Here is a 24517-nt window from a genome sequence, read left to right on the forward strand (position 1 = left end):
AATTTATCAAGTATGTTTTTAGCATTTATTAAGATGTTCATATGGCTTTATTCCTTTAATGTATTATATACAATCTTCTTTCTTAGATTTATTTCTCTTTTTGATTCACTATATCTTTGAGTTATTCTTTTAGAGAGGGTGGTGGGTAGTAAAGTCCATATATATACAAGAAGTTTTCATTTTGTCTTCATATTTGCATATTCATTTGGCTGTGCATAGAATTCTTGTTCAAATTATTTCTCATCAGAATGTTGCTGTTTGTACTCATTGCCTTCTAGTATCCAGTGTCCCTGATAAAATACAATCTGATAGCAACTTGATTCTTGATCCTTTGTAAATGTGTGTTTGCTCTCTGTCTTGAAAATTAAATTTTCTTTTTATCCCTGAAATTCTGAAATTTTACCAAAAAGTATATTATGCCTCCTTTGACAGTTTTTCCTCTATAATTTCATTAATTATTTCTTCCCCTCCATTTTCTCCATTCTCCACTTTTTAAATTCCTTTTTTAGATGGATATTGATTGGATCTTTTGAATTGATTCTTCAATGTCTCTTAACATATATATATATAATACATCTTACTTATCACTTTAGACTTCCTCGATTTTTGTCTTCTGAATCCCTAATTGAGTCTTCAGTCATGTTTATTCTATTATCCAGGTCTTCTGTTGGAATTTTTATTTCAGAGTTCATATAATTAATTCCCAAGTCTCTTCCTTGTTCTCTTATTGTTCCTTTTTGGTATCAGCTTATTTGTTATATTATAGGCAAGATACTTTTTGGTATCTCTGAGGACACTATGTAGAATTTTTAAAAATTCTCTCCTGTTTCCTGAATAATATCTGTTTCTTTTGTAGTAGGTTGTATGTTTCAACATTCTGGTCTTTCTTATTTGTCATTTTTCCTTAAAAGTCTGTCCATGTCATGAATGAAAGATTAGATTATCAGTATGGGTAGCTGGCATGGGTCTCCTTGACAGTTGTGCTGTGTGTTTCTTTATTGTGTCTCTCCTGTCACTGGCAGGACTGTCTGCCCCCTCTGTCTAGTTGGGAGGGGGTATCCATTGTCTGGCTTCTTCTTATGTGCTTGAATGTAGTATTGGCAGGTAGGCAGGGATCCCCAAATGACCCAAGGTAGGAAGGTTTAACCTAGGGGTAGAGTTTCCTTCCAAGAAAAAACTTCCTCCAAGGTAAAACTGCCTTACTTTCCCCCCAACCCTATTACACATGCATTATTTCAAAAATAATTTTTTTGGTTGTTATTTTAAGGGATTTGGGAAGGGAGGAAAATTAGATGCACATGGCCCATCTGCTGTTTTGAGCTAATAATCTCTGTTGGCTCTTTGCTTTTTGTTTTTCAATGATTTCTCAGTGCTACACTTATCACTCATTTTATTTTATAATGAGGGATGCCTCCTTGGTAATTAAAGAAAAGTCTTATAGTATAAAGGCTGTTACAGGGTCAATGCAGATGGAAAGGTCGCCAGAACTGCCCTGGGGGACCACCACTGGCCAGGTTACCTGGAATTCTGTTTCCTCTGTGCTTGGTAGCAGAAGCTGGAAAGACAAGGAACCTTGAGGGGCTTGGCCACAGACGTCACAGTTTTCATGAGTTTCCTAGTGCCAGCCTTGCTGATCACAGAGTACATTAAGGTCTTTGCATTCTGCAATTTCTTTTCTCAAAAGTGTGCTTTTAAAACAATTTTACTGTGGAAAACAAGGAGAAACATAGTCTGTGTTTTTCAGCCTGCATATGATTTGATTTTTCCTGCATTTTAGATGTTTACTGCTCCTGTCATCAGAGAGAGTCACAGTCACCTTGGGTTGCTCCCCTCGGCCCCCACCCCCAATAGTGTGTGCTGCTGAGAAGTGAAGCAGGACAGGCTGAACCAGTGCACAGTTCTCATGGATGAGCCCCAGGTTCCCAGTGCAATGTGGGGACAAAGGGAGGGGACCAGAGCCAGGTCCATAGAAACAAGAGCAATGTGTCCAATATTTCCTCTTACACATAATCACTCATCAGTCCTTTAAATTCCCTTTCACTACATAAAAATGTTATACATCAGAAGAATAGAAAGTTTAAGGAATGCACATGGATGGGGCCAAGACTCACAGTTTGGTTGTAGGCCAGCCAGCCACATGTGCCAATCAAAGTGTGTGACTTGGGGTTGGCACGTTTCCACATTAACAGGTGAATAGCAACAAATCCAGAGAACACCAGTGGGTCCGTTTTCTCAACTCCTGAATTTTACACATGCTTGTGCTGACCAACTTGTGCTCATTTTTGCCCAGCAGTGATAAGGGGCTGCTGTCCTGCCTCTTGGTCAATGGCAGAGACTCAGGGCTCTCCAAGTTGTTAGCAACTTGTGTGTAAGGAACACATTGCAAAGCTTGTGGCCATCCCCAAAGACATGCCATCAGAACAAGTAATTTTTAGGAAACATAATTTTTAATTAGAAAAAAATTTACAAGCAAGACCCTGTCTTTACAAAAAATAAAAAATATTAGCTGGGCATGGTGGCACATACTTGTAGTCCCAGCTACTCAGGAGGCTGAGGCAGGAGGGAGGATCGCTTGAGGCTAAGAGTTCAAGGTTGCAGTGAGCTATGGTCACACCACTGAACTCCATCCTAGGTGACAGAGCAAGACCCTGTCTCAAAAAAAGAAAAAATTGCAATGAAGATGAGGTGGTAAATAGTAGAAGGGAAAAACATTTATTACTAAAATACCTAAAATAATTTTTAAAAGACATTTATCACCAAATGCATGCAGTTTGTTTAAAATTCTTGTTTAAACCATCCTTTCCTGCCTCTTCTCTAGGACATAGAGTTCATACGATCCCATTACAATATCGAAGATTTCATCTACTTCGGTCACCACCAGCGCGAAGAACACGGGCACTTGTGTCACTTTGTCCTCAACCCCATTTTCCGGCACTATACCAAGTTTTTTCTGAAGGAGATCCTTCGTTTAGGCTACAAGTCCTGTCTTTACTACCCTGTTTATCCCAGAGGCATGGAAGGCAAGGTGAGAGAATGCTGTAATTCACTTTTCCAGATCAGTGTGTACAGTGTCACTCATATTGTGTGCCATGTTTTAGTCATTTCTCTCTTGCTGGATTTTGATTATAACATGGGTCTGAATTTCCAGTGGCTATACTGAGTTTGGTCTTTTTTCTTACACCGCAGAAGTCCAGAAGGCTTTGAATTTCTTGAACAGTAACAACCAGTATGATTAGTAGAACAATTTGTTGGCTTTTCTATATTGACAAAACAGAGACTGAAAACTATGCAAAAATGCTCTAAGAGACTTGAAAATCTAATTATTTCTTATGGTGCATTAGAGCAAAGTCAAAATTCTCCTACCATGTTCCTTCAAGCAAACAACATGTCAGTGATGAATCCATAGAATAAATTATTTCTGTTCTATAGGATTGGTATGCTATCCCAGCATTCCAAATAAGCATATAACCACCCCCATAAAAGTGATGGATAAAAAGTGGAGATAACCTCATCCTGATGTATCTCTTATGTAGTAAATACCTATATAATCCTGCATAATACTTGTTATACTTGCAAAGAGTGACATTGTTGAAATAGACATGAATCTAATTTGTATACATTATGTATATGCACATTATGTATGTGCACATACAGCAAACTCTCCGACTTACTTATTTTCGTATCCCCTGTCCTGCTTTTGTTTTCCTCATAGCATTTTTCACTAGCTAAAATTGTACATTTACCATGAATGCAGAGGTGTCTGTCTTGTTCAAAGCAGTACCCCTAATACCTAGAAGAGTCACACAAACACACACACACTCATACATGCACACTCACACACACACATGAGCATTCTCACATACTCATATATGGTGTCTGGTTGTTCCACAGGCAAGGGCCTATTCAAGTTAGATTCCCAAGGGATTGTTTCCTGCAAATCAGTCTCTCTGTCACTGGCAGGATTGGTCCTCAACTTGATGTAGATTGGAGGGGTGATGGGATTCAACCACTAGAGTAGGTAGAAGTTGTCCCATCAGAGTCCATTCCTGACCTCAAACTTTCTCGTGTTCTGCCTGGAGTCTTTGGCAGTGTCCCATTCCTTCTTAGTTACCACAAGAAGCTGAGTAGATTTTTAAATGACCTTACTTACTATTTATTAAATAATATAAAGTATATTAGTACATACACATAACAATAATTTTGCCATTGTAGTTTATTTATTGAAAGCCTTTTGGGGAAGTACAGAGGGAATGAAGAAGAAAGAAGGAAAAACATGGAAGGGAATTTTAGTGAGATGTAGGCTCTACTCTAGTGATTATTTTTTTCTATCAAAATGCAGCACAATAGCAATGCAAATGCCCTAGATTTGAACTTAATGAGATGGGAAGGTAGAAGTTTTGCTAAAAAATTCTGGTCCTGTACAATTTCCTTTTACTTTGCACTTGGCCAAATGCCAATTTTATGACCTTCAGGATGTGATATTAAATTTTTGTTTTTATTCATGATCTTGCCTGGATGTGCTAGGTTGGAGAAAGTCCTTTTGTATCCATAATAAAAATAATATTGTGGGCATTTTGTTGAATGTTTATATATTTACCTCAATGGTATAGAATTAGGCATATGTTATGCACTATTGTATATAGGCTATAGAAACACATTTGAAAACAGATTTCCTCTCAGCCTGCACTTCCAGTTGATTTACATATATACATTTAAAACAAGTATAAGAAGCAGTTCCAAATAATTTGGGTAAGAATTCCCAAATTCTGCTATAAATCTCCAGTTGACTGCAATAAAGTTGAGCTTTTTGGCTCACATTGTGAGGATGATTTTCTTCATACTCCCTTCCCCAGGCCATGTATTAAAAGATCTTCCAGGTATAAAAACAGAGTGCTGGCTAGGAATTCCTGGGTTCTATTTTTCAGTTTTTAAAGTGAGGGTATGAAGCTTAATGGTGAAGAATTTTAGAAAACCCTTTTAGAAGCTCTTAGAAATGCCTGGGGCTATTTTTAGAACAGCAGATATATTACATGTAAACCATGTGTTAACATGCACCTGCAGTTCAGTTTTACTTTCTTTGCTTTTTAGTTTAAATTCAATAAATATATCATTAAAAGTTTTGGTTTCATAATTTAACTCTTGAGGTTTAAATGGTTATAATGCCCTGCGCTGGTTTCATCAAAACCCCTAAGATTTCATAAATGTGAGAGAAACTAAGATCACCAGGTTCAGTTTTCTCTGCCAAGTTTTAAAAACTGGATAAAATTAATATTTAAAGGATTCTCCTAAAACATAATTTATCAAAGTTCATTTCAGTAAGCATAAATCCAGCCCGTAATTTAGTATTAGTATAAGTCAAAATAATATGACCTACTCTCCCCACACCCACTCCCACTTTCTGGTTTTATCCTTTTGTTTTAAAACACTTATTTTATTAACAAAGGTCCAGTTGAAGTTGCTGTGACTTTCTCAAACGGGAATTTTCACATCCCAGCTAAGTTGCCCCTTGAATGACATTTTTATCTATGTGTCTTCTTAAAGAAGCTTGTGCCAAACACAAAGGTTAACAGGACACAGATACCACAGCTTAGTGGGGTCAAATCAAGCTGATTCATGATCACTATGGAGAAGAATATCCTCCTGGGGAAAATACTTGTACTGAAAAATCCCATAAACCAAACCACTTGTTTATCTGTCATTCCCACAGAGATAGTAATGTAATTACTCTCGTAATTATCTTCATTAGTGTCAGGCATTATCTACAATTCATTCCTCTGCTCGAAGAGTATGTTTGTTTATTTGCTGATTTTTTTTTTCCTCTCTGCCTTGGCTGAGTTAAGGGTTTTGTATTTGTAAAGCCGCACGCAGACATCTGTGCTGCGCCACTCTGACATTCTCTCCCCTAAAATATAGATTGCTGTCTTTCAGTTCCAGAACCCCTACGCCCACTCCCTGACATCTGCCCTTCATTACTTGGTTCCCGTGCGACCACGACGACAGATTGTCTATCCTCTGGAAAAGCTTGGCATAAACGCTCCATCAAAGGCGGTCTCCAAGGAGGAGGTGGGTAGCAGGGCGGCAGGCAGGGAGGCGCGGTGCCAGCTCCCGCGGGCTTGGCAGATGGGGTGGCAGCGCTGTCTTCGCGGGAGCAGGCTGCTTCTTAATTACAGGGAACCTGGTGCTCATACCCTTACAGGCGGCGCCCTGCAAGGTCTCGCCTGCAGCCCTTTCCCTCAAGTGGTTATTTGACTGCAAGCCTAAAACAGTAGCCACATGATCCCTCAGGGGGACCCCACGGGGATGCCTCCCCTGCTGCTGTGTCCCAGGACAAATGGCCTGGAGTCACCCTCCCAGCACATTTTTGTTTTCTTTCCCTTTCCTCAAAAGCAGATTCCCCCTTTCAATCAATGTTTTGCTTTCAAGGCATTAAGTGGACAAAGCTGATGGAAGAAACAGAGCTGGCTGCATTCAGAGTGTCTGGGTCCCAGTCCTAAGCTAGTTTGTTTAACTCCTCCCAGGAAGTCAGGATGATTAACAGGAACATATTAGCTGCCCTGGGACAGCAGTAACTTCTGATCTTAAAAAAAGAGTGGCCCTGGGACACACTTATTACCAGAACAAGAACAGGGACTGAAATAGGACCCGGACTTCATTGTAAATGGAAATATCCCTGTACACATACACACAGCCATTTTCAGTAACTTAACTGGAAAACATAATTTTGTCACATTGACTGACATGTGGGCCTGTAATATTTGTATACACTTCCACTTAAATAAGTTAAAAAAATCCCTCAGTGGGCTAACATTTGTCCTTTGTGAGACAGAAAAAAGGAAAGCGTAAGTTTAAACTCTCCTAACATTTAGCCAGGGAGTTGCTCATCCTGTGGAGCTCAGCTGGACGCCTCGAGACTAGCCCAGCGCTGTGGGCCGGAGGGCTCATCCGCCAGACCCATCCCGGAGGAGCCCCTTCCTGTAACAGAGGCTGCTTCCAGTCCTACATTTAGCTTTGCATTTGTAAAATGTAAAAAATTATTTTCTGATAAATTGTAAATTTCTGTTTGAATAGAGAGTGAAAACAAACAGCAATTCTTTCCCCCCCACCTCTTTATTACTGAAAATGTCAAGCATATCCGAAGGCAGAGAAAATCATAGAAAGCAGTGCTTCCCAATCTCTATGTGGCTGTTGCTTTCTTTTTTTTTATTAACGTACAATGCATCACAGACTGTTTTATAAAAAGTGAATTCCTGGAAAAATGAGATTAAAAAGCTAAGACAGACAAAATTGAAGTCCAATTATTTTATTATTAGATTTAACAGATGTAAAATTATTCCATCAAATTGCTATAAAAGTATCTGAATGCTTCTCTCAATTTCTATACTTACATCTTCACAGACCAGTAATAGTTCACGCTCAGGCACCTGTCTCAGACCACAACTTGAGTAGCACTGAAACACCCATGTGCTCAGCACCCAGCTGCAACAATTTTCAACTCTTGGCCAATTTTGAATCTCCTATACCTCCACCCACTTCCCCTTCCTCCTGTATCATTTTGAAGCAAACCCCAGACACATGTCATTTCATCTGTGGGTCACAGGAATATTCTTAAGTAGCAGGATCCACAGTACCCTAGAGATGAGATGTGCCTGAGCCCACCTGGAGGACCTCTGAGATGGGCCACTAGGGGGTCTGTTTGCACCTGGAAATCCTGGGAAAATACGTCATTGGAATGAGAGCCAACACCCACAAATTAGGTGCAAAGATAGTGCCTTGGGTCAAAGAGAGTGGCCACATGCTTTATCCATCACTGAAATAAGAGTCAAGCTGATCCCAGGAGAAGGGGCTGGAAATAAAAAGTACATGGGTGCACCAGGCGTACTGCTTTGTAGCTTCTGTATCAGCTCAGGGTAAGGATGAGAAATGTTGTCCTTTTGCAATCATGGTTGAGACACCTTCAGGTATAGATAGACTATAGGACCGGGCCAAGAGAAGCCCTTATATATTAGAGGTGACCTGTGGCTCCTGTGCCCTCAGCCGTCATCTGGTGGCATGGGTGGTAGGGCTGGAACTGGGGGCAGGAGTACAGAGCTGTCACATGGATGTCAAGAGCAGTGTTTTTCTGAACACTCAGGAGCTCCTTCCCTACCACCACCCTTGGGAATTTCCAGAGTTGGGCAACTTTGAGGTGAGCTGGAGCTCCAGGTAGGGAGAAAGCCAGAGAAAACATTTTGTTTCATTTAAAATTGTTCTTTTCTTGCTTTCCCGGTTGGTTTTGTTTTGAATTCGTTGTTTTTTTTTATTAACTTTTTCCCGGTTCTTTTTTTTTTGTTTTGCTTCCTTTTCTTGGGGCCTTGGCTTTTTTCAGGCCTTGGCGGGGTTGGTTTTTTTAACTCAGGGTCCAGGAAGACAACCACTTAAGGAGCCGACAGGAAAATGATAATGCTGATGCTTCTTGACACCGCCACATTGTGCTGTCCTGTTCATTTCATTGGTGAATTCTGACTTTTTGGAAGCACTTTTACTTCTACTCGTTGTACTCAATCTTGAGGAGGTTTTAGTGCAGATTTGGATTCAGTAAACAAGCTTTAGTAAAAATTTTGGAAATCTTAAAAGTTCAATCAAAGGATTATTTATTGAGACCCTAATCCACATGGAATGAACCTGGATGTTCAAAAGTTACAATGCTAAATTATACCATTTTAAATTATTTTTCTCTTTTTAACATTTAGATGGCTTTAATGTTTTAGGGTGATTATCTCACACAAATTGAGCAAAGTAGAATTATTTTGGGAGGAATTTCTATATAGTCCCCAATGCACTGTTTTCTTACTATTTCTACTAGAGCAATAGCCTCAGCAGTTGAACTGTGCGAGGCTGAGCGATTGTCATTACTAACTGAATTCCTCTTCTCCCTTTAAGTTTCCCATCTCCCCACACCCCTGACCCCTCCCAGTGCATTGAGCTTTATGTGGGACCCTCTGTTCCCTCACCATACCCATATCATTTCTCTTGCTGGCCACTGGCCTTTCATACCTTCTATCCTATTTTAAGCGTGTTAGAGTGACCGTCCAGTCCCTAGCTTTCACCTAGGAAGCCAATCTTCAAGGGAACAGATCACTCCAGGCATGAGTAATGGGATAGAAAGTATTTCATCTCGGTGGGTTGCCAATTTGAATCTGGCACAAGGCAGCAGTGATTGAAATTCATCGCTGCATGGCAGGGAAATATGCCCTCCCTTGCCACCCCAAGGCCCTCTTAGTTTCCGCCTGGGTCAGATGATAGGTGTCCCTGATAGCACCTTCCCTGTTGTTTCTATTAATTGACAACAGGTCATAAGAAAGAACGTGGAAAACATAAATGATTTTCATCACTCATTTCAGAAGTAGACCCCAATGATTCTTAATAATAACTCCACAGTCAACCAGTATAAATTTGAGGATAAGAGAGGGGACTTTTTCCTGACCAAGACCATACTCCACATGATGGACCTGGAAGATTCTTTTCTTAGCTTGAATGCGCCATCTCGGCCTGTGCACATACATTCTGAGAGTTATGCTCATGGAAATTTTTTATTAAATGAATCATCATGGCCCACCTGCATGGGTACTGTGATCAGGGAAACACGCAAAATGTGGCTGAATTAACTGAGTGGTCATATTAATTAAAGACCGTGGAACAAGTTGGCCTACACTTACCTTGGGGGGTGGAGCTACATGCCAGCCTGTTCTTTCCTTCCTGCCCCTCACAGGGATTCAGTATAACTGTGACTCACCCCTGCCCGCAAGGAGCTTGCAGTTTAGTTTCAGTATTAACCTGGGGTGGAAGAGGTGCGCTGGCCTCTGGGTAGTGAGAGCCCAGACTCTGGAGAAATAGCCACACTGGGATCAGACCTGTTTCTGCAGAATTCCTGGGGAGGGAATGTGTTTGTATCACAGGCACTGCTTCCTTTCCAAGGCTGGGAGTTTAAATAACTATTATTTGTCCTATTAAACTACAGAATATCTGCTTTGAACTGAAACAGCCCCTACACTTGCTTCAATAGCAATAGATGCTCCCCATCATCCACTTCAGTCACCTCAGTCCTTCATCTGGGTTTATAATGTTCATAGAATTACAGTGTGAACTCCTCTCTCTCCCTCCGCACCCCTCTCTCTCTTTCTCTCTGTCTCTCTCCCTCTCTCCCTCCCCCTCCCCACTCCTCTCAAATCTTTTTTGGGATTGAATCAACACTTCATCTTTCCTGAGAAATCATACTTCCAGAGTGATTGATGCCTGTTATTTTTTTTTTTTTCTGATTGTTTATTAGGGATGTTCTGATTAAATCTGGACTAATGAATTCTTTGGAGGCCTCCATTTGGATTCTGTGCATTTGATTTCCCCATATTTTCCCTTTGTCCTTCTACAAAGAAAAATGACGGTTTATTTAACCCCTCCCCCTCAGAGCTAAGTGATGGCCCCGCTTTTCCCTGGTATGTGATCTCTCAGGAAGATGTCGCTCACTGGCATTCAGTTACTCTTTGAATTGCCCCTTTTCATCTGGGCTGTTCTTCCCCAGTCCAGCCATAATTACCATCTGATGGACTGTTACTGGATACTGTTTCACTTGTGCATCTGCTGCCCTCGGAAATTGCATTATTCTCCCAGCACCTGCTAGATTTTCCCCAGCTTAATTGTTTCCCGGCCCCTTCCTTAAACTTGGTAACTTTCACTGCCAGTAGTTAGACTTCGCTTGGTTCTATTTGTGGTTGCGGTGTGTGGTGTGTTTTTAAAATCAGCTATTTGGCCTCTCCTTGGTAGAGGTTTCTAAAAACACAAACCTGTGTTTTTCAGCATCATATTGCACTGATCATGATCCATGTGACCATGGGAGGAATATTTTCTTGAAATGAAATTAACCCACTTTAAATCACTGCCATGAATCAAGTTTACTTTTTCAAGCCACTTTTCAACTCATGTTCATGCTACCTCTGGGAAATGCATTTCCTTCTATTTATAGTGAGCCCTTTTCTCTGAGATTCTTAGAATAAGTTATATAAATTCCTTTATGGGCTCCTTTTTTAAATTCAGGCCATACAAGTTCTATGGTCATTTCTTTCTTATTCTCCGAACACTATCTAGTTTCGTGTAATAGGTGGTATATAATTGTACATCAGAATGATTTATCAACCAGTGATTTATTCTCATTATTACCATACTTTCTCCCTCTTAGGAAGGTTACAAAGTAATAAAAACAACAACTACTACCACTGCCATTGCCAACATGTCCTGAGCTCTTGCTAAAGACTTCCCATCGATTTTCTCATTTAACCCTTGCATCAGCACTTGTAAACAGTTACTGCAGTTACCATCCTCAATGTACCTAAAGAAAATAGACTTTCAGGGAGGGCAGGTAAATGACTTGTCCGGAGGTAAATTCATTGACAGAGCTTCAAACCCAGCCAGTTGGTTGCCCAAACTCCTACCTTTAACCACAGCATATATATGAACTTTCTTACCTAAAAGGCTAAAGTACTGACATCATGACTCATTACAGGAAAACCAAACCACAGATAAGGAATGTGGCTTGACATAGATCTTTTTGAACCTCCCAGATCTTTGGCACCAGGTTCTTAACCCAAAGGTGACCCACGTATAAATGGCTTTCCCCCAGTGCAGTTTGAGTCTCCTCTTCGCTGTGTTATCCGCTCTTGGGTTTGATCTGGTACCAGCCTGACACTGTCTGGGCTCAGCTGGGAAGGAACAAATATATGGGTCCAAGTTAATGTGCCAGGGTCAGGTTTTGGACACCAGCTGACCCAGGCTGTCTGCAGTCATCTCTTTCTGTTCTATCAGTTTGTTGTTACAAACCTTTTGGAATTATGTAGCAAGTGCTGGGAAAGGAGGAAAAATACTATGATCCTACATGGAGCTTACCTCATAAATTTCAGTTCCATATCGTATGTGGCTTCACAGTGTCCTTAGAAAGCACTCAAGTCACTGCCTATCAAATGAGTGACTGAAGGTTTTTTGGCGGGGAGGGGGTGGACAGGATGTGAGTTAGTGACTTGATTGACAAATCCCAAAAATTGTTGAGAAGTTGGGTTGTGATAGGATGATAGCAAAATGAGACCTCGAGGGTGTGGTAAGAGAAGAAATTGAGAAAAGTAACTTCTTAACATCTCCGTATTGTCACAGATCAATCCTATATCTTGTCCTCATTTCCTAGAACAGATATTATAGGACAGTCTCCCCCCCAAATTTTAATAGCTCCATTGTGATATAAATCATATAATACACCCTACCATTCACCCATTTAAGTTGTTCAATTCAGTATGTTCACAGAATTGTGTAACCATCACCACTGTCTAATTTTAGAACATCTTTGTCAGCCAGAAAAGAAACCTGTGCCCATCGGCAGCCACTCCCTCTTCCCTCAGCCTTAGGCAACCACTAATCTACTTGCTATGTCTATGAACTTACCTATTCTAGACATTTCATACAAGTGGAACCATACAATGTGTGGTATTTTGTGACTGGCTGCTTTCACTTAGCATGTTTTCAAAGTTCATCCCTGTTGTAGCATGTATCTATGCTTTATTCTTTTTTATTGTTGAACATTCTATTATACGAATAATACTACATTTTGTTTTTCCATTCATTAGATGATGGACATTTCAGTTCTTTCCACTATTTGGCTATTATGAATAATATTGCTATGAAAATTCACATATAGGTTTTTGTGTATATATATGTTTGCATTTCTCTTGGGTGTATATACCGAAGAGTGGATTGCTGGGTCATATGGTAACTCTATGTTTGATACTTTGAGGAACTAGCAAACTATTTTTTGAAGTGGCTGCACCATTTTACATTCTTTCATTCTTAGATCAGATCCAGCAGTCTAGCTAGTAAATGGCAATGCTGGTCAACTCACGGCCATTGAAAGGCAGCGTACTTCACTGTTTTTTCACTTTCAGGAGCAGAGCTTTCCACCACTCCAAGAGAGCTTCATACACACTTTTGAGACTATACTGCTAATAAAAGCCTCGGTTCTTTTGAAAGCAGAGATTTTTCTAAAATAAAATCTCTCCTCTTCTTATCTGCTCTGCTTCATCCACCCTTTTGGACTCAGCAGCCTCTTGTGGTCCCGCACAGACATTTAGGAGTGCCCAGGCAGCAAAGCAAATGCCTGTTCAAACACAGGAGTAAAATGGAGGACTTGCTGTTTTTTTAAGCCACCTTTGGTAATGTTATTGCCCTTAAAAAGAGCTGCCACTGCTCCCAACAGAAAAGAAAAAAATCCTGAGGCTCTCCTGGATACTGATCGAGTTCTTGCCACAACTCAGTAGGAGGAAAAAATATGCATTCTGTTCCCTGCAGAGCCAGGGTAATGAATGCCACAGAGGTCCAGAAGTGCCTGAGGAAGCGGCAGCTGCCTGCTGCAGAGCTCAGGAAGGCCACAGCCGAGCAAGGCTCCTGGGTGGACCCGAGCTCCCGGGGCTGGAATTGGCCTTCGCAGCTAAGTGGCTTCTCAGAATCCGCCTTCAGGGAGGGGAGAAATGGAAGCACCAACTCCAGGCTTTGCTTTGTGTATTTTAAAGTAGCCGGGGATATAAAATGACAAAGGGGACAATTAGAGCTGCAGATGCTGACTAGGAAGGTACATCTTTTCCCCTTGATTAAAGATAAATGTCATTACAAAAGGAGTACGTATTTTTGGTAGAAATTTTAGGAAAAAGCAATAGAAAGAGAAAAATCAATAAAATCTGCAATCTTCTTATCTGTAGATTGCCTTTGTTAATATTTTGGTGTTTTTACTTATAGATTATTTTCTGTGGGGGAAAAATCCCCACATATGTACAATTAAATATGGGATCATATGTACGTGCACTTTGAAACATGCCCCTCCCCTGAAGATGTTACAGATGTCTTCTGTGTTACTAAGTGTTCTGAAGTGTGGTTCTCATGGCTGTGCAGTGTTCTGCTGACCAGCAATGAGTGCTTGCTTTGCGCCAGGCTCTGTGCTACGTGTTGTCATGGATCCTGTTCCATTCTCACAGAAGTTTGGGTGTCATCTTCCCTGTTTTGCAATGAGGGAGACTGAGGTTAGGAGGAGAGGTTTGATAATGCAATTGAACACGAAGCCAGGAGACTCGGAATAAGCATGAAGCCGCTCCATTGCTATCTCCCGTCACCCTGCACGTACGCTCAGTGTGGCTGGGTTTTCTCCTGTACTCGGATGCAAAGTGGGCAAGTCCTCGGACTTTTCCGGGTCAATTCTAGTTAATTAAAGCCGTGTGGGTTGCTTCACATCATCAGACATGATCTTAATTCCATAAAAAGTTCAATAACATTCGATGTAATCATTGAAACTCAATTTTCCATCCAAAGGTTAGACTCCCCTGTCCCATTGCTGAAGCCTGACACCGGCTGCACGCGGGAAGCCTACAGCGGGGAAGGGGCAGGGGACGGTCCCTTCTCTCTTTCTACCACCAGGTGCCTTCTGCTTATTTAGCATATATATAGCCAACTAGCATGTAGTGCTTTTTTTTTTTTTTTTTGCCTGTTAGTTTCTTATTATTTAGCTGTATTTCTGAAATTGGGGTCAGGGCAGGGAGGAACATTTGGGGAGCAGGCGAGTCTGAACTCGACCACTACTGTCACTGCTGTTAGAAGATAGCCTGTAATCTGTTGGCTAGATGCAGTGTTTGGCATGTGTTTGGAGTTTCTTCAGGAGTTCCCATCCCTGGGGACCTCTCCCCAGCATCTCCATAATGTGGGTGATGCAGCCCTCCGGCTTTGACACCTGAGTCTTATTTGCCCCTCAAGGTGGCCCTATAGGAAGGGTCCAGGAGAACATCTCATCCTCTGAGGGTCGGCAGACTCTGCCAGGACAGGCCACTGCCCTTCGGCTCACCCAGCTGCGGCTGGGGTGCCCACTGCACGCCTTAGATTTCTCAGGCAAGTGTCACACACCCATTGACTGTGTCGGCTAACTGGAGGGGACTTGTGTGAAGCTCTGGGAGGGCTCCCAACTATCACTGTGACTTGAGGCAGTAGCCAGGCACCCCCACCTCTCCTCTTAGGGGTGAGGTGCTCCAGCCTCAGAACACATCAACAGTTCTCCCTGAAGAAGGCTCCAGAAAATCTTCTCTTGTATCCATTCTTCTAACCCTTTCATGTCTTCATTGTGGATTAGGGATTTAAAAGTCATTTAAATGAGTGAATTATTAAAATTTGGTATATGTTTACAATGGAATATTACTCAATTATAAGAAATGACAGTGATTTAGCACTTCTTGTACTTTCCTGGATTAAACTTAAGCCCATTATCCAAAGTGGGGCATCAAAAGAGCAGAAGAACAGGATCCATTTGTACTCACCATCAAATTGGCACTAACTGATCAACACTAGGTTGATCATATGGCAGAAATACTCTCTAGGGATTAGGGGGATGGGGGGCAAATCTATAACTAAAGGACACGGGGAGCAATAAAGGGAGGGAAGGGCATGCCTTTAACCTGCATTTGGGTGAGGCAAAGACATAAAATGTAACTATAATGTTTGTACCCTCACAAAACCCTGGAATAATAAATAAAATAAATAAATAAATAAATAAAGTCATTTAACCAGTGCTTGCCCACTGACTTTGACATTTTAGTAGAGGAGCTCCTTTGGAATGTAGCCTCTATTGTCTTCATACTTCAAATGTCCTACTTGACAGTGATTTGCCTGAGGCCATGCAGCTGCTAAGTCGAGCCTTCCAGGCTCCAGGACCCACTATTCACCATTTCGGTTGGTAGCCAGTTCCCTCATGTTGACCTTAAGTTTTTATCCAAATCTTTATCATTATAAACAATGCCACCGTGTCCACCCTTATAATTTTTTAGCACATTTGTGGTGATTTCCTCTGAATAAATTCCTAAGAATAGTATTTCCAGATCAAAGGTATAGCTACTATCTTTTTAATCAAATAGCATAAAGCTTTAGAATTCGAAAATGAAAACTTGTCATTCCTGACTTTAAAAAGATTTCTCTTGGCAATATGTTGCTTTATCTAAGCAACATACAGAGTACAGAGGCACACAATGAAGCCTCCTTTTTATTGTCAGAGGCAGATGTTTAAGACAGATAATCGGGTGTGCACAATGGTAAGTCTTTTCTTTTCCTTTTTTTCTCTAACTCAACTGAGTCACAGCTTTAAGCCTTATTCTCCCGATGGGAGTAAAAGTAACCTCCATCAATTCCAGGTAAATTTAACTGTTTAATATTCACATTGAGTGCATTGGGAATTTTTCCTCTTATTTTATTTTAGGGGTGTAGGGAAGATATCTAAGTTCTCAGGAGCTTGTGGCCATGGAATGTCTTGGCATCACGGAGGCAGGGAGGAAGCCGGGAGGGGAGTTGTCTGCTGCAGGTAGGGCCTGTCCTCACCAGCACCCTGAGGAGCCTTCCCTCTTCACAGCTATTTGGGTCTGTGGGTTGTGTGACCTGCCTCATTTCCTTCCTTGCTCTGGACGCTGGCTCAGCCATCTCCACTGGACTCTTCTCAGGACATGGTGGCAGGGAAGTCCTTCTAGGGCATGGTCTCTTCTACACTCATATTCTCCAAAATCTTTGTGGGGATCCTTCCCCCTTCGCCCCACTTTTATGACCTTAACCAGAGAGAAGAAGAGGGCTGTATTGCATTCCTCTCTCTTTCTTTCTCTCCAACTTTCCTCCTTCTTTTGGTTTTTGGAACAATAACCTCTGCTGTCACCATGTGTTCTTCTGAAATCTGTCATTTGTGACATCACCTCTGACTTTCAATGCACAACAGTCAGGCTTTTGAGACTCAGAAACCTTCTTGCAGCCTGTTATCTGCCTTGAAATGAAAAAGCACAGAACCAACCCATTTGTACTGCTGGGCTGTGTCTGCCCAAAGGCCCAGTAGTCTCCAAGCTGCTTCCTGAAGTATCAGGAGGGATCATGAGTCAGCAGGGACTTGGCAGGAATAAAGTTTATCTGTTAACATAAAAGTAGTACTCTACTACTGGCACAATGGTAGCAGCGATATACATATGGACCGTAGACCAAGAAGGGACCTCGTGGGGCCGGGGGTCTCCCTCTGGCCAGTGGAAGAATTATAAAAACTTGATTGCATTCATTATGAAGTGATTTGACATCGATAGATGTATGTATTATAAAGTACAGTATCTTAAGTCTAACTTTTAGATCTTTTCATTAAAACTTTTACATGTCACCCTAGTAATAAATTCTAGTTTAAAAAAAACTTTCTTGGAAGATGCAAAAGATCGGGAAAAACAACCTAGAACCTAGAGAGGTTTTATGTTCCAATTGAGCTCAGGTGGATTAAAAGCCTTCCACAATTTAGTAATTTTCCTAAAGCAGCCTGAGCTTAGTTATTATCATTATTTACACAGTCACCCAATCTAGAGGGGAAATGGCATTTGAGTTCTTTAGAGGTGGAGTATTAAATGGGCCTTGGCAACCGCAGTGCCTGCTCTTTCGGGGAGGTTTGGTCCTCCCGCTCAGGACTGCCCCCTGTGGCCTTGGCAGGGGGAGCACTTTTGAGGGAGCATGGTTTGCTCCACCTGTGTGTCCTCCCACCAGAGAAGCAGCCCGAAGCCTCCGTCCTCAGTTCACAAGCTGCTGCTGTTCTCCAGGACTGAGCCACTGTGAGTATCAAAACCTTACCTTTAATGTTGCCTCAAGACCATTGAGCTTAGTCAAGATTACTGATGTCATGATCTCCATAGTAACCAACTTAATAAACAAAGAGGATGACTTAAAAACAGAGGAAAAAAATAGAATAAATAAGGTATGAAAATAGCATGGGAGTCATAAAGGTTTTTTTATTGCTACTCATTTGAGATATCAAACATGACTCAGCTATAGTGTGGGCAAGCATGAGCCATTCAGTGGGTTGAAACCTCTGGTAATAAACATAAATGACATACTATGCTATTGCTCCTACCTCTTGTGCCATTCAGTCATGTCCCAGGTTTTGTTTGTTTTTTTTTTCATATAATTCAGTGCATTGAAATTATCACCATGGCAGTCATTGTAATTGTGATTTTTATGGTAGTTTATATATTTAACCAAAAGGAGCTGTGCTTCTGGGGACCAACTCTCAGGCAGCACTTTCTGGTCACCAGAGGGAAGCTCCACTCACAGAACTGTCCCCACTTTCACCACCATTCACTTATCCCAGGACGGTGCTCCTATGGAACCAGAATTAATAGTGGATTTTAAAAATGGAGCCAAGTATTATCTGTCACAAATTGCAACTAAGTAGGTCCAAAAGATGGTCTGATAGTGTCCCAGAGAATTATATACCATAGACAAGTATTTAATTTGTTTAGCAGATAGCATCGATCCCACACCTTGGGTCTTTGGTCAGTCACTCTGTGTTGATAAGACTGGGGCTAGCGGTCCCTCAGGCCATGTTGCTTCTAACAGTTCACTGCTCCCAACACCCAGGAGAGAGCAGAGGGAGGAAACAGCCCACACGGCCCACGTTCCTAAAGGATCTCCAGGCCCCCTGGCCTGAGTAATCAAATGCTTTATGAATACACACACACACACACACACACACACACACACACATACACACACACACACACACACACACAATCACCATCCAAATATGGCTCTAGAGAAAAGCTCGGGTTCCACATTCCAGACACCTCTGGAAGTGCAGAGTGGTGGGTGACAACAGCCTGATTCTGGACTTCTGTGGCCCACCCTGCCTCCCCAAGAACCAGGTGGTCCACCACCAGAAGCCAGGTGGGTTCGTACCTCCCCAAGCCTGCTTCTCTACCCCACCAGACTGTTTTTTTAAGCATCTTGCTTTTTGTCCACAACTCTGATACACACCACGCTTTGTACTCACGTTTCAAGTAAAACGGGACCTTCTGCCATCCTCCACCCTACCTGCCTTAGGGAAGTCCCCTGTGTTGGTCACCCCCTGCTCCTACCTGGACGGGCTCCTCTACCTACACCAAGGGTCTAGGGCCTGTTCTGCATCATTAGTTTGGAAGCTTGCAGGTGGACACTTCATTTATGTCATTCATTCATTCAGTCAGTATTTTTGTGCGCTGATCAAGTGGCAGGCCCTGTCCTGTGCTCTGGGGGTACGGCCATAAAAACGTGGACAAATTCCTGCCACATGGTGCTTGCATTCTAGTGGGGGAAGCCGACAGTAAACAGACAAGGATGCGTGTCAGGTGGCAGCGAGTGCCATCAAGAAGAGAGGCTGGGGGGGTGCGGGTGGAGAGGGCAGGACCCCTCCCATGAGGGTCATACAAGCAGAGACCCGACCCCATGGCACAGAGGGGTGGTGTGCAGGCTGGGAGAAGGAGCTGATGCCACTTCTTCCTTCAGACCCCCCAGAAGCGACGCCGGCCTGTGAGCCTGCCCCTCCCATGGCCATGCTTCTACACACTAGTGCTTTTGAATTTTATTGCATAATTATTTTAAAAGAATTTCATGCAAGAAGCCCATCAGATGCAATTAAAACATTTCAAATATGTTCTTGAAACAGATCTTCCCAATCTTTTTAACCTTCCACAGCTTGCTCAAAGTGTAACTAGCGCTAAGTGTGGTTTTTAACTCCCCTTGAAACTACAATTTCTATTTTTGAAAAAAGGGAAAAGGAAAGAAAAAGCAAACTCTAGTGGGCTCCATGAAAGAGCTTAGAATTTCAGATGTCCTAGTGTTTGGAAAAGGTGAAATATTTTACCTACATGGCAGTTGGCCTCCCAGGAATTCCCAGGGAGGACACTGTATCTATTTAAGAAAAAAAATGACAAAGTAACTGCCATTTTGAAGGCTGTTGACAGATGTGTAGAGTATAGAAATCTATGTATTATTAAATAATTCTTTTTAATATGCTCAAGAATAAGCAATTTGTAAGCCTGTTTACGTTCTCACCATCTGGGTGCATTCTGTCACCCATCTGTTTCATGTAATTATGTAATTATCAATATAAGGAAAGAATAGGTGATATAATTAACAGGAAAAACTGATCCACACTGAAGAGTAAAAATGACATGCATCTGTTGAATGGCTTTTTGTTTCTCCCCCTTCATTGTTAACTGTTTTTTTCACACCCTTCAGGAAAACTGTTTTTGCCATGGTGTGTGCAATCTCTCTCTCTCTCTCCCTCTCCCTCCCTCTCTCTTTCTCTCTCTCTCACTCCCTCTTATGTGGAGACAGAGCATTTCATAAAGTATTATAGGAGCCAACCCAACTTTGCAAGAAATGAGCAAGGCCTTCTTGCAGTTATTCATTGATTCTGTACCTCTGAGAGAGCCCTGATAGCCACTTCCAGAAGATGTAATTTAGCAGCTCGAACTCTAGGAAACAAACATTTCAATTAATTAGCAACAGATGGAAGGACAGGGCAGTGTGTGGCCTTTTCATAGGACAGAGAAACTCCTTCAGAAAAATTCCCATACTTGGTGCTTTTGTTTTAACATCAAGGCTCCAGTAATGCATGTTATTTCACAATAGTACCACAATCCCAGTGGACTGGGTTAACTTCCACAGAATCCCACTGAAGTTAGTCCTTGGAGAAGCTCTTTTGTGTAATGGAGGCTTGTGGGCACATAGATGGGTCTCATACCATGGACAAAGTAGGGACAGTGACAGTGGCCACCACTCCTCTGCCTGACCAGGCCAGGCTCTAAAATTCTCCCTCCATGACTTGGAACCAGGAGTTTGTGTGTATTCAAGGAGGGGCATCTCAGTGTTCCTGTGACCTCACCACCCCAGGCCCTTCTGTGGAGTCCTCAACCCTGTTCCCCAACGCAGGAACATTCTCCATCAAGGCTCTCCCCAGCAACTGAGGAAACCATCACTGGAGGGGCATGGTCTTGAAAAACCTTGGATTTCAACCCCAAGACACACAAAGAAGAGGGAGCACCCCCCTGGATCCGTTTAGACAATAGTCACTATAGACATGAAGGCATAAAATCTCAACACTTCCTTCCACTGATTCAAAACTCGGGGGCAAGGCTCACAGCCCGGCCTCCTGCGGTGTTTCGCAGAGAGTCTTCCCTCCTCTCCCGCAGGGATCCAGCCTCCCAGAGCCTGCACCTGCTTTCCGGTCAGGGCAGGCAGAGGGGGAGTTCAGAGAGAAGAACTGCTTGTAACAGACCCGTAAAACTACAGAGGCTTTTTAGGCAACAGTTCTCACCGAGGAATTAAACCTCACAGAGAGAAAAATCTTACTCAGTCATTTCTTAACAGTTGCCTAGAACTTTTTGTTTGTTTTTTCAAACAATGCCACTCACTCTAGGACTCTGTTTCCTCTTGCTAGGTGATAATTTTATGCGTTGAGATTGGGTTGTTTTAGAGATTCGTCCTCATCATAGCATCTCATGACAGAGCCTCTCGATGGCACGGTCTCTGTCCAAGCCTTGCTTCTGGCTCACCTCCTGCATGAGGAACCATGGTCCCACCCTCATTGTTCCATGTCCTGCAAGCAAATACCTAACTAGTTTCCACCTAGGTTCCTCTTTGTTTCTTTGAATCAAACAGTATTCTTTGATAAACCCTCCATAAAACCCGTGACTGTTCCCCAGTCTATCTGACAATTTTGAATTGTCATTTTTATGGATTTTTTTTCTTAAAGCAATGGATACCCATAGAAGAAGCACATAGGGGAAACTTATTAGCACACTATGGGGAAAGTATTTTAAAGGAATAAGTATTGGGGACAAATGTGGCTAGATTACTCGAGGGATTTTTTTGGTTTTTTTTTTTTTTTTTTTTTCAGCAAATTATGGGTGTACAGATGTTTAGGTTACGTGTGTTACCCTTGGTTCCCCCCCCCACCGAAGTCCGTGTTTCAAATATGTCCATCCTTTGGGTAGTGCACATTTGTTTCCTTAATCCAAAGTTAAAATTATTTAATTGCAACAATAACTGGCTAATCCATTATGGATTTTAAAGAGAAGAATACCATTTGATTGCTAAAGAACCTTTCTTTTGCCATTTCTAGTTTTGAAAATGTTTTAACAATGATTTCTTTTTCAAGAAACATTTCGGTTATATTTTTAGTATTTCTTGAACAAAAGAGCAGAGAGTGATTGTTCCTTAAAAGAAAATTATTATAAAATAAAGAGCTATTTACATACATGTATTCAACTACAAAGTAAAAACTTAAAAATCCTATGTTCTATACTGAACCATATTAAAAATCATTAAAGCTTAGACTAAATAGTTTTCATTTAACCCTCAAAAGTGACATTAATTTTTCAAGTGGTAACTGTTGCTTAAGATGCTATTGTGCCTGTGTGATAAATGTTTAATGATTTGGTAGTACATGCATGGCTTAAAATCCATTATTTATTACACCTTTGCTTGCCTGGCAAAGGTGACGATTTTATAGCCCCAGCAGTCATGCAAACACATTTATACCAAACCGATGACTGATAATAAATTTCCTTACTGTAAATGTCAGTGGGTTTCATGTGTTGCTGCCATTACATCTTGTTTGGAAGCTGAATGCTACACAGTTATGGGAGGCGCCAGATGGTGTCATTAACACGAACGCTGGGACTGTTTGCTGCTGACGTGTGTGTGAGAAATTAAAAGTACGTGACCTATCTTTACACTGAAGCGTGATGTCAGTGGTGAATGGGTGTTAATTATGGTGCAATATGCTTGCCTAGTCCCTTCCGTCCCCACTCAGAGGGGTTTTAGGGGTTTTTTTGGAAAATGGTTTGTTTTTGAACATATACAGAGTGAGCAAATGGGGAAATTTTCCCAAGGACTCCTGTTTGATTTGTATTTGGAGTCCCTGACAGCTGCTATCACGTGGGTGTTACCCCTCTAAGCAGCAAGCCAGCATGTCAGAACTTCTAGGCAGTGAGGCCTTTTGTGCTGATCAATCATAGAAGTATTGTTACTGCTGTTGGTTTGGTTTTTGGTTTTGTTTTCATAACTTCAGATATGTTAAATACTTGCTATTTTGGAAAAGTTTCCATTGAGAGCATAGACTTGGTGTTTTTTAAACAGTGATGTCAAAATGATCAGGAATTTATTCAAAGAATGAGAAGAAAAACAGTGGAAATTTTCTGTACCAATTTCTTTCATGGGTTGGGCTCTTTATGTCGTAAAGACTAAGACCTATATTTTCCCTGATCTGACGTGAAATATCTGAATGACTGAAATTCGCCTTGTGTTTTATTAAAATGCATCTCCAACTTGTGTTCAGCAGTGGCCACTCCCATTTATTGTATTTCAGCTTCCTTCCTGTTGAGGTTTCTGCTTAGCTCTCTTTTCATTTCAGTTTAAACAGAAGGTGGATTTGTTTTATTCCTCCCTCCAAGTCCTTCACTTGAACCAAGAGGCTATTCCATTGAATCTGACCAAATTCCTTTGAACTTGTTTTAGCCTTAGCATACTTTGTTGGAATTTTCAGAAAGGCTTATTCTTTCAAAACAATCATTGTGCGTTGCTTTTACAAAAGCCCGGGGAGCCTTTTGGTGTGCAGAATTTTAAAGTCATGTGAAAGAGAATACAAACCATTGTTTGCATTGAGATGAAAGGGATATGCCTAATTTCTTCAGATTAAATCAGAGATACAACTGGATAGCAACAGGAATAGTGAGCCTAATTGAAAGACTAAAAGTGTGCGTGGAGGCGCACATTAGAAATTTAAAATAGAGTCGTGCGTGTTAGCTGGCTTACAGGACATATAAGTGTGCGTGGAAAATATCTAGTAGCAAAAATAATGAAGTGATGGGGAGATAGCAAGATTGAAAAGTTGTATCTGTGAAACAGCACTCACTTTGGGCAGAAGTTCTCAGAGAAATGAGTTTTCTGCCCCTGCTGTCATTTTCTTAGCAAATGAAGCAGAGGCCTAAGCTAGCAAAGCAAATAGCCACTTCTTGACCTGAGCGAACAGCTACTCTCTGGAGGAAGAGAAATTCTCATCTTATTCTGTGTCCAGAGATTTGCCAAGTAATATTGCCTGATGGGGGGTGGTAGCATGGACACAGTGGTCATCAGCTTTCTCTCCCAGCCTTCTGTCCTGACCCCTGCTCCTCCCTTTGTGCCCCCTTCCATGTCTGCTTCCCACATTGCCCATGCACAACCATTCAGCCTTTTCCTGTCAAAGGCTGTTCTCAGGACATCACCTGCAATCCATTCTTAGAGACTGACCTGAACTTCAGTGGGTGTATCACTCTTCCAAACCCTTGCCCTGCCCTTTCCCTCTCCTCCAGAAAGTTGTTCTCTCCCTTGTCTGCCTGGAAATGAATGGCCTATTGATCCTTCCAAATCCAGCTCTGCTATCACTTTCTCCAAGAAATCTTACCTGTCTTTCCCTGCCATCCTAGAACAACCAAACCTCAGCTGATTCCGTGGCTTCCTGAGCATAGCCTAAACTACTGAGCCACAGAACCATGAGGCAAATAGATGCTTGTTCTTGTAATCCCCTACATTTTGCATTGGTTTGTTACACAGCAATAGCTTCCCGATACACTGCCCTTATCACAAATACTGCATTTATTTATTCATTTGT

At 41.7% G+C, this 24517-nt stretch overlaps 1 protein-coding gene across 1 annotated transcript in view; it reads left to right on the forward strand.

The window, feature by feature from the left end:
* The window catches only part of CFAP61 (cilia and flagella associated protein 61), a 255956-nt gene that overhangs the window by 106458 nt on the left and 124981 nt on the right, over positions 1-24517 (forward strand). Inside the window, exons 15-16 of the mRNA XM_012657219.1 lie at positions 2819-3025; positions 5929-6063. Coding sequence (XP_012512673.1) covers positions 2819-3025; positions 5929-6063 — 342 coding nt within the window. The remainder of the gene's footprint in view (positions 1-2818; positions 3026-5928; positions 6064-24517) is intronic.

Source organism: Propithecus coquereli, unplaced genomic scaffold, assembly GCF_000956105.1.
Source record: "Propithecus coquereli isolate 6110/MARCELLA unplaced genomic scaffold, Pcoq_1.0 Scaffold533, whole genome shotgun sequence".
Classification (NCBI taxonomy): Eukaryota; Metazoa; Chordata; class Mammalia; order Primates; family Indriidae; genus Propithecus; species Propithecus coquereli.